A 10912-nucleotide genomic window follows, 5' to 3' on the forward strand; every position below is an offset into this window, starting at 1 on the left:
GACTCTATATCATTTCTGTCATAATTTTATTTATTTGATGAAAGTTTGAGATTTTGTATCATCTCTAACCTTTCTTCATGCTAATTCTATTTGGTCTGTCTACTACAATTCTAGGCATATTCTCTAAGGTATCTACCTATACTTTGATAATGGTCATATCTCAGGGCTTTAATAGAAAGCTCGGTGCTGCTTGCAATTTTGTAAAGAGGAGGACTAGAAGAAGAACATTGGTGAATCCACTCGTGTTGCCAAAGATGGACTCTAGATAATGACAAGGGTTTGAACCAATTTAGAGCGGATAAGCTAAATAATACTAACTGCGAATATTAGAAACTTTGCAGAAATGCATACCTTCAAGGACAAGATCTATGAAACATTATTCAGGAGCCGGAAATGGCTTGCTGAAGGAACTTCAAGAAAGTAAAAGAAAGCTTTGGAAATGTTGTAAGGTAGTGAACAAAGCAATTTGGAAATACGTCAAAAATAGGAAAGCTTTAATTTGTTTCTTCTTATCGCAAGAATGAGATATTGCCCGATAGAATACTGGATAGAAATTTTTGCAAAAATATGAGGTTTAGAAGAAAACTTGCATAAAGATGCAATAAACAAATATATTTACAATATTGAAATCGGAGGAAGAGATGTTAAAACAACAAAAGTTGGAGAGGTTAAAGAAGCAGAAAGGTGAATGAGTTGATAAAAAATGTGCATCTATGTGATGTAACTCACAAAGAAAGGAATCTTTGTGGACTGATCCGGAGATATACAAAGTTAGCACTTTTCAAGACAACATCTTTGATGTGGTATCCGTGTAGCCTACTCTAATCCCTTTTACAGCTCTTTCAATTGGTGGATATGATGAAAAAGTGCATGAAGCCAAAACATTTGAAAATGTAAATTAGATCGAAATTATATTTTAGAATGGATAAAATTTCTTCTACGGTACAGGTTGGATTAGCATGAATTAATGCTTTATTTGATTGAGAAGAGTAAGCTCGAAGTTTAAACTCATGAAGGAATCATGCAAGTAGATGAAGATTTGGCATAAGAGAATAAAGACATTTTATGAATTTTCACACTGCTGGAGATGGTCATGAGCATTGTTGCATTTAAAAGTAGAAACCTACAATACCAATTGTTGCGTCTCTTGGATTATAGTAGTACATTTATATAACAGTATACAACTGGACGTAAGGAGTCCGGCCATATAAACTCTTGTAATCAGTCTTTTCGAAAGAGAGGCAATCAAGTAAGTAAATGGTCAGTTATATTACAGTCTTATTTGTGTTTAATGGAAGTTTGACTATTTATTTTTTCTCTTAACTTGCCGTATTAATTTGGTGCTATTGTGACTGTAGGCATGTAGTTTAGGATATCTAACTACAGTGGTCATAGTGCGCTCATAAGCTAGTATCACTTTATTGGCAAAGAAGAATATATTTCTTAGCGATGTTGTGGGACGAATCTGATCCCCGTGTTCTCAAATTAAAATGCAAACAATAGCAGTAACAGAAAAAAAAAAAAAAAATTTTTTTCTTTTCGATTCCGCGTGAACCGAATTTGTTGGGGCATGCCCTTTGTTTCTTCCCCCAACCACCGCACCTTATGGGCATCTTGAGCTCGGTTTTCTAGTGTGACAGAGACCCCTTACCGTCTCTATCTGGCCGGATAACGGTGGGGTCAGGGTTCCCACGTCTCACGTCTCACCTACTCGAGGGCCCCGGCCTAATCAAAACTCTTCAGTGCCCCTTCTCCTCCCTACTTCATAATTTTGGCCGACATACAGCCCAGCCACAGCTCAAAAGGGGATTTGGAGCATCAACTAACATCACCTTCACATGGCAGTGGGGAGTGACTATTAGCATTTAAAAAATCTTGGGCGCTAAACCAAATGATGTTAACAAATGTCACTTTGTCCTTATAAAAGTCTAAACTAAACGCCGTCCGAAATTTGCTAGAACCTTTTCTTTTTCTCCAGCTGCTTCCATATCTCCCCTTAAAAGGTGGAGAAAAAAGTAGTCATGTAGGCCACAGCACGCATGGTAAGGATGCAGGCTTTTTACTCATGCTGATGGAAGAATTATAAATGTTGCGCACTACCAATAATAAACTTTGAGCGTTGTTACTCAAGCTAGGTACTTGACATGCATCATTCCCTACATGTGTGCAAAACGATGCATACGTGCATTGCTGTCAAGATGCAAATCAGGGTGCTTGCTAATGGAGGTTGCTAAAGTGGTCAACATGCAAGTAACCCACTTTGCATTCAACGGAGCTCAAGTATAAGCTGCAAAATAACTAAAGCCTTGCATTCAAAACAATTTTGGTATTTGGTTGGATGTTTGGCAAGCAAATTCACGCTTTTATTATTCCAATTTATAGAAAAATTGCGACTTCCAGGAAAGTGTGCCAAATATTATTGGAATTGCTTCTGCAATCAGAGGAATGAGTATAACCTGCATGATATAGAATTATATGACCACACAACAATCCAGTAAACAGCCTTAAATGGCCGTTAGAAACTGGAAACTTGGGACTTTGCCAACTCGGTTCCACCAACATCAACCACATAATTGGAGTTCTGTTGCTCCCCCTCACTTCTTTCGATTACATTGAAACGAGTGAAGAGAAATCACAACCAGATCTCATCATGGTGCTATTGCATGTCGTGCTTTTGTTGTGTGACATTTATAATTTCAAAGGCATCTCAATCATCAATATTTATGAAATGTGGCATACAATATGGTTGGTAATAAAGAAGCAATTCGTCTGCCGACGCTTGCATGTCATCCCATTAATTTGTGTTCAAATTCTCTGCAATGCAACTTTTACATCTGAGTATTTAGCTGCCACATCGTCTAGCTCAAAGATAGGCAGCCCTTATTCATTTCTAGAATCTGAGATAAATTTTGTTTCCATCAGTTTGGCTGGAAAAAAAGGGAAATCCATGGCAGGTCTAAGATGAAATGAATCGATCCAGGTTGCCTTGGTCCATTTTGTAGGGAGATGCGGGAACTCGAGCTCGTTGTTAGGAGTTCGGGCAAGGGTATTCTTGTCATTTCATCCGTAATCACCACGCCGTCGGCGGGACTGACGGTTATACACAGTTGGGCAGTGGATATGGAAATCGAGGAAGGAGAAACTAGAAAGGAGGGAAAAGGTGGGAAAAAAAAAAAAACGCTTTCGTTCTCAAAACCAATCGGACAAGAAAGCTAAAAAAAAAAAAAGCCTAGCTATTTTGGCACTCTCACGCCGCAGGTCATCTAGGTTTCGGGGTTTTTCTCCCCCTCGACCGCCGAGAGGACCCCGAGCCAGGGTTCCGTTCCACGGCGTGACTGCTCCGCGAAGTGAAAGCTAGGTTTTTGGAGGCGCAGGGCAGAGGATTCTGGAGCAATTGAGAAAAAAAAAATGGGGGATTCCGAGGGGCTGTGCGGATCTGAGATGGAATTCTCTCGGCCGGCGGTGGCTGCGAGAAAGAAGTGTTCGAAAAGATCGAGTCTTGATGAAGAGGATTTCCTTACTCTGTTGCATGGCTCCGATCCGGTCAAGATTGAGCTCAATCGCCTCCAGAATGAAATGAAAGGTTTATACTTCTTTTTTTCGTCCGTCTTCGTTTTTCTTTCTTGATGAAATGCTATTTTTAATGAACTCGGTCCAAAAGGGAAAAAGAAAGGAAAAGAAAAACTTCAAATGGCATATTTTCATTTTGTTTCTGTTCTGTATTTATTTATTTTTTGTAAACAAATTTTAAGTTTAAACGGAAAAATAAAAAGAAAAACAAGATTTTGCTATATTGTTGCGTATTTAGGAATTGAAAAACTGGATTTTTTTATCCATAGGCTGCAAATATTTCCAGGAATTCGTCCATCAAAGTGTTTTAGATAACTTGGTGTTCAAGCAATGCCTCTCATCAAATGGTTGCATTTGTTGTATGAAAATAGGGATAGGGTGGATGAACAATGTACGTTCAATGGAAGAATGAAAAAAATTAATATCTGATGGGAAATTAATGAAATGCAATTAGTCATAAAATCTATTAGCATTCATTATCTGACAAGAAATTCCCTGTTTCAAAACTCGTAGTGCAAATACTAATATTTGGTGTGTCTTAAAAAGGTTGTGCATCTACGTGCATTTGAACAGAAATAAGAAATATGTTGATCAAAAAGGAGACTGTGAAATTTTTTTTATTTTTTTGGTTTCCTCCCCTCATCCCAGAAAAGAACCGCGAGCTAGCTGAAGCTCATGGTGAGACAAAGGGCCTAAAGTTGACAGAACGAGCAAAGGATAAAGCTCTAGCAGAGGTAAAAGTTGACTTGCTGAATTCTTGTTCTAGTGAATCCACCTTCCTCTCTGTAACATCAGCTCAAAAAGTTTTGACATGCGTATCCTCCTTTGATCTAATAGGTTACCGAGGAGCTTGAAAAGATAATGGAGAAACTCCAGGCATCAGAAGCTAATCTTGAAAACAAGGTGTGGCTTAAATTTTATGTCATCATATGTGTTTTATTTATTTGCAGCCTTTCTTGCCTGTTTCCTATTTCTGCAAAGTTGTGTCAAATATCCAATAGAGATGAAATAATAGTTTGGGGTTTATTGTCTGGTTTTTGAATACCGGACCCTCAGAACCTAGAAATAAAGAGAATTACCGATGAAAAGAAAGCAGCATTGGCAGCACAATTTGCAGCTGAAGCTACTCTTCGGCGTGTTCATGCTGCTCAAAGGGATGAAGACCTACCTCCTTTAGAAGATATACTTTTCCCAATTGAAGCAGAGATTAAACTTCTGAGGCAAGAGGTGCAGTTTTTCACATAGAAATATTCTTATTCACTCTGGACTTCTTCTTCTTCTATGGGGGCTCATAAGAAGTTTGAAGCTTTTTCTTCCATACTTTGCAGCTCTCAAAGCTTCAGGATGATAACAGAGCCTTAGAGAGACTAACAAAATCCAAGGAAGCTGCTTTGTTGGATGCAGAAAGAGAGGTCCAATTGGCAAAGATCAAAGCTGCTCTTGTTGATGACTTGCAGAACAAGAACCAGGAACTTATGAAACAAAATGATATATGTCAGGTGGGTGGTCTTCATATCTTCCTTTACTCTCTTTTCTTCTTTCTCCTTAGAGGAATGAAGGGGCAAAATAGTAAAAGACAACCTCAATTCTGCTTATTACTTGCATTACAGCTGATGATTATCATTGTTTATGTTCTTGCTTATGATATCGGCTATGTGATATGACAGGAAGAGTACAAAATATTAGATAAAATGCATCGTCAAAAGGTTGCCGAGGTTGAGAAGCTGAGCCAGACTGTTCATGAACTTGAGGAGGCTCTCCTTTCAGGGGCTGCTGCTGCAAATGCTGTACGTGATTATCAGCGTCAAGTTAATGAGCTGAAGGTACAGATTCTCGAACTTAATCCTATGATTGATAACATGGATCTCGTAACTTGAAAATTAATAATGCAGTTCTCTTATTTCCTAGTATTCTGTTTTTGTTTTTTGCAGGGGGAGAAAAGAACTCTTGAGAGAACATTGTCTCGTGCGATGGTTACAGAAAATCGCATTGCAGTTGGAATGGCAAATGAATGGAAAGGTGACAATGACAAAGTTATTCCTGTAAAGCAATGGCTTGAAGAACGGCGTATTCTTATGGTATTCTTCAAATTTTGATTTTGTTGTCTAGGTTGATATGTGAGCATCTAAACCTGCCATATAATTCATTGCTTTCCTGTAGGCAGAAATGCAGCAGCTTCGTGATAAGCTTTCAATAGCAGAACGTACTGCCAAAGCAGAGGTCCAACTTAAAGTATGGTGATTTCTTGAACATTATTTATTTATTTGTCTTCTCATGCTGGTGGTGGGAGGTAAGTGAATAGTTTTTTTTTTCTTTTGTTTAAATTTATTTATAGGAAAGGTTGCAACTACGCTTGAAGGTTGTGGAGGATGGACTTAAATCATCACTCCGCTCTGGCATTTGTTATGAAACTCGAAGCAGTCCTATTGGATTGTCTCGAAGTCGTTCAGTAAATGGGGCTGAAGTTTCTTCAAATACTCTATCAAGCGGGTTTTCCATGAGGAAATCATCTGCTCCTATTGGAAGATTGTCTACAATGTGTGGCCCATCCAATACAATGCTAAAATATGCAAAGGGTGTATCTAAGTCTTTCGATGGAGGAAGGTCATCAGATGAATATAGTTGTAGATCGAAGTCATTTGGAGATCCATGCTGTAATAATTCTCTGGGAGAAGAGATTGAACAATTATCAGTTAGTAACACAGCAACTGATGCAGAGAAGGAGCTTATCAGTGGCAAACAATCAGATCCTTTAGAAACTGTTGGTGATGATACTGTTTCAGGTGTCTTTTACGATATTCTGCAAAAGGAGGTGATTTCTTTAAGAAAAGCATGCCATGAGAAGGATCAGTGCTTAAAAGACAAGGATAATTCAATTGAGGTATAATTCATTCAAAGTTTGCTATTCTTTTTTCTCGAGTAGAATCTTTTTACCTTGATTGTGATTTCTTTTATCACTGAGCATAACAACTTCTGTAGATGCTCTCAAGGAAAATTGACACTCTAACCAAAGCAATGGAAGTAGAGACAAAGAAGTTGCGTAGAGAAAAAGCTGCTATTGAGAAAGTAGTAGCATCCATTCGGGCTGAAAAGGAGCATGAACTGAAAGCTAGGCGCTTGAAGGGAATAATCAATAATATCCACAATTAAGAAGTATGTATCACAATTTCATGCCTAATTATATTTTTGACTCCTTTGAGATTTAACATTATTTCATGGCTTGTTGTATGCATAGGTCAAGCTAATTAGACCATGTTGCACTTGGCACCAAGTGCCACTTGACCTGCAATTATTTTAATCAAAAATTTGAAGTGTTCAGAAATACAGAAAACAAGCATCACTGTACACTTGTAATGGAGAACGTGGAATTGAAGATAAGATCATAACTCATACTCATTTTCCATAGACATAAAAACAGGTAGCATATAGATACCCATGGTTGTTACTGTTTTTGAGGTGGAAGAAAACCCCTATGGCTCACCACTGGGTTATTGTTTATTAATTTGGAGGTCTGAATGGTAGCTTTGACAGTTTCGATTAATTCATTAAGATCTAATGATGTACTTCTGAATAGCTTTTGTGAGAGAGTTGACATATGCTTTCTCTTCATGTGATCTTTTAGCTTGTCATGTGAGTTTGTCAATTAGACATGGATGTCTTGTGAATCATGTGATCCATCTGTTGCATGATGTTAGTCGGTTACTACTGCTCTATCTTAGACTTTATACCACAACATTTTTGAACCCCAAATGCAGTTTAGATTCCTACATCTTTAGCTCTAACGGCATCATCCGTGTTATCAACTATTTGTCATTGATTGTTTAAAATGAAATCAAATTACAGGTCTGCAGGAAAATTTGACCAACCTGCAACTTTGATTTTTATCTTTGAGAACCTCTAAAGCCTTAATTGGATCTATATGATATCCGATTCCTATTTAATCCATACAGATAAACCTTAAATTACTTTTCAAAAACCTATGCAGAATTCTTCATTGAAATTTGAGTTCAATATGTTTTGCACTTCAAAATGTTGCTTATGTTTTATAACATAAAGTAGGCATCTGGAATCCACATGATAAAATCCATTTGAACAAATAGTTATTATCACAATTGGTAGTGGAAAAAAAACCCATTAAATGAAATTATAGTATTTCTTAAAAAATCTTAATATCGAACTGAGGATAACATATTATCCAATTAAAATGATAAGAAATTTTAAAAATTCAAAGCACATCTGCATAACCATGATCAATGAAGGATGCTTTAATATAGAAACATCGCATCCTGTTCTGTTCAAGTGTAAATAAATGAGCTTATGCGTATGTCTTGAATGCTTCACATATTAGCAATAATGATCTTATAAACATTATGTGAAAAAAGAAAAAAAAAAAACATTTTGACAAGAATCCTACTGTCACCCCCAACTGCAAGATGTCATACAAGTACTACAAAAATTGCATCTGTGCTCTAACCTTTAGCAATTTGTGGACTTCCACCTTTTAAAGAACACACATACCGCATCGCATAAACATCAGATGGTTATCCCGTTATTAACAACTAGCATCAGGTCATCAATGAAGCAAAAAAGAAGATCTCTGTTCATCAATTACATAAGGAAGCATTTATTTTGTGTATTGCAATCTGGGTGTTGATGCTTTGAAGCTCTTAATAGTTTTCTTTGCTTAAGAACTGAGAACTCTCTCTCTTCTTGAAAAAGCTGTTTGAATTTGTCTCTTACCTTATTGGCATGCAAAGAAGCACAAATAATTCAAATCACAATGTATAACCATATCGGATGTGTATCCAATACCAATACCTATTGGATACTTTGAGAATAACTGTCTGATATTTGTGTGAAAATCCTTTTTTCTAAATTTAAAAAGCAATCTAAATATTGCTTAGATACACTTAAGTACTTAGAGGATGCTTTGAAGGATGTGGATTTTTTTTTTTTTCATTCTTTTTTCATGAATGTTAGCTAATGGTTAATTTTGGAGCTTGTGATGTTGATATTAAAATATGGAGCATAGACTTGAATGGTGGTTGGTTAATGAGTTTGTGGAAGTTGACGCTAACATCTGAAGTATGGAATATATCAATTTGGTAGCTTACTAATACCATCCTACTTTTCCTATATTTGCCATCTGTGTGCCTGTGTCTTATCATATCCATGTCATGCTTCATAGCTGGCGTGATGATTCATATTTAAAATGCTTAAGGTTACTTGAATGTGGCTTCCCTTCTTTTCATCTTCTTGAAATATTGAATGGTAGGACTGGAACAGTAAGCCTTAAGGCACCGTTGGAAGGGGGCTAAATGGGGTTTATCCCTATTAATACCCAGGATAAATCCCAGGCACCTTAAGCTGTCAACCAGGTCCTCCTTATTCAATCAATGGGCTGCCTTAAACCCATTAAACCGAGCTAAAGTTCCATGTAGGAGACCCTTCTAACTTTAACCCGAGGTATAATCTGGTTTTAGACCATCCTTTTGTCCCCCATCAAATGGGAGAAATGATGGATACTGTCCTCCATCTATTTACAATAATTAATATTGTAATATTATACTATATTATACAATATAATATATCAAAAATCAAGAAATAATGGAGCAATATTATATTTTATAATATTGTAATACAATGTAATATTACTAATATTATAATATCATGTTATATTAATATATTATGTGACATTATATCATAAAATTATTACAATATGATATCATATAAGATTAAATATTATTATAATATTATTGTAAAATATAATACTATTTAATATTATATTACTAAAATGAAAACTATAGTAAAATTTATAATGTAGTATCATGGTTATATCATACGATAATATAAATTTGAAGGGCAGACTGTCCAATTTCATTATAAAAAAAATCACCTTTTTCATTCATTTATCCCCAAATAAAATCCAAATAGCATTTTTTTATCTCCCATCAGTATCCAGACACCTAATGACTATAAATGCAATCATTACTTGGTATAGCACCATTTTTGCCCAGATGGATCATAAGGTGCCTCCCTGTTTGTTTATGGTACAAATTAATACCTTTGGTGTAACTTATCCTTACCCATACCTGGTCCTAACAGTGCCTACAAGCGTTAGGGTGGTCAACAGAGATCAGAATCTCAGAATTGGGAGAAGGAACTTCAAACTTGGAAGTTCATATTTTTTAATGTTAGTGGATAAGAATTTGTATACCCACTAGTCGTGTGCGCGCACGTAGATCTGTAACATATTGAGTCTTTATCTAAATGTTGTCTTGCTCATCTTCTTTATAAAAGGAACACATCCATCGCCATTCTAGACACAAATCATGGAGTTAGTTTCTGCCCCAATGTGAATTTACCTGTATTTATTTCCTATTATGTTAAGCTGGTAGGTACCGTCCACCTTAGGTTATTTGAATTAAATGATTTTTTTCTCTCACTATAATTATATGCCTGTGAGTTGTTTATCTGAATAATTCTGTTTGACATATTTTTCAATCGCTACATCACCATCAGCACCAATTTAGTGCAACTTTTAGATCAGATTGTTAACATTCATATTGCATTCTACCTTGCAGAAAATTGACAAGAACATGAAGTGTCTTCTTGACCTTCTTGCTCTTGCATTTGCAGATGTGCAAGTAAGCTGCCGTGAATTTCCTGCCCGATGCTAAGCAAAAGGATATACCAGTTATCAGTCATGTAAAAATGCATGCAGTAAAGCCACACGAGCAAAATCTGGCATGGACCTCTTCACTGTTAAAGGGTTGAGGCCCAACTTTGTGGCCTTTAAGTTGACAATTTTAAGGCAACAATATTTACCAGCCATCAGAATTCAGTTGTACATAACTGTGGTTTTGGAAGTTGGAAATTCAAATGTTCATGCACTTTCCTACAAATAACTTCAAGCTTGAAGATGTAATAAATCCAGAAGCAGTTTTTAGCTGAGGGCTACCCAATCGAATATTTATGAATGCATGCGAGGTGCAATCTTGCGCAGGTTCCATGCCAGCAGACCACCTTAATTTGATGTCGCCTTTTCTATATGATATGGATGGTTAACTTCAACTCTTTCCATTTTCTGAAAGGAGAACTTCAACCCTTGAACGAATCATTTTGCTTCACGTGTCACCTGCAGTCCTGCACCATGCTATTTTGTGATTACGCAATGGCTCTCTTTAATTTTATCAGCATTCATCCACCTACCATTTTCTTTATTTTGTGACCAAAATTTATAATACTTGTGGTGCATTTTAGCATGCGATAATCTTTTAGGGTTCAAGATGCACTTTACCACTACCTCCACAATCGACTCCGAGGAATTGAGCAATGCTTC

General features: G+C 36.5%; 1 protein-coding gene across 1 annotated transcript; it reads left to right on the forward strand.

Moving 5' to 3' along the window:
* Positions 1-3227: 3227 nt before the first annotated feature.
* Positions 3228-10601, forward strand: LOC105040131 (microtubule-associated protein 70-1). Its single transcript, XM_010916521.3, has 11 exons — positions 3228-3583; positions 4219-4304; positions 4408-4473; positions 4627-4797; positions 4899-5069; positions 5238-5393; positions 5502-5648; positions 5731-5802; positions 5906-6451; positions 6550-6723; positions 10155-10601. The coding sequence occupies exons 1-10, from the start codon at positions 3409-3411 to the stop codon at positions 6718-6720; spliced, it is 1761 nt and encodes a 586-aa protein (XP_010914823.1). The 5' UTR covers positions 3228-3408; the 3' UTR covers positions 6721-6723; positions 10155-10601.
* Positions 10602-10912: the final 311 nt, after the last annotated feature.

The sequence above is a fragment of the Elaeis guineensis genome, chromosome 1 (genome assembly GCF_000442705.2).
Source record: "Elaeis guineensis isolate ETL-2024a chromosome 1, EG11, whole genome shotgun sequence".
In the NCBI taxonomy this organism is placed as follows: Eukaryota; Viridiplantae; Streptophyta; class Magnoliopsida; order Arecales; family Arecaceae; genus Elaeis; species Elaeis guineensis.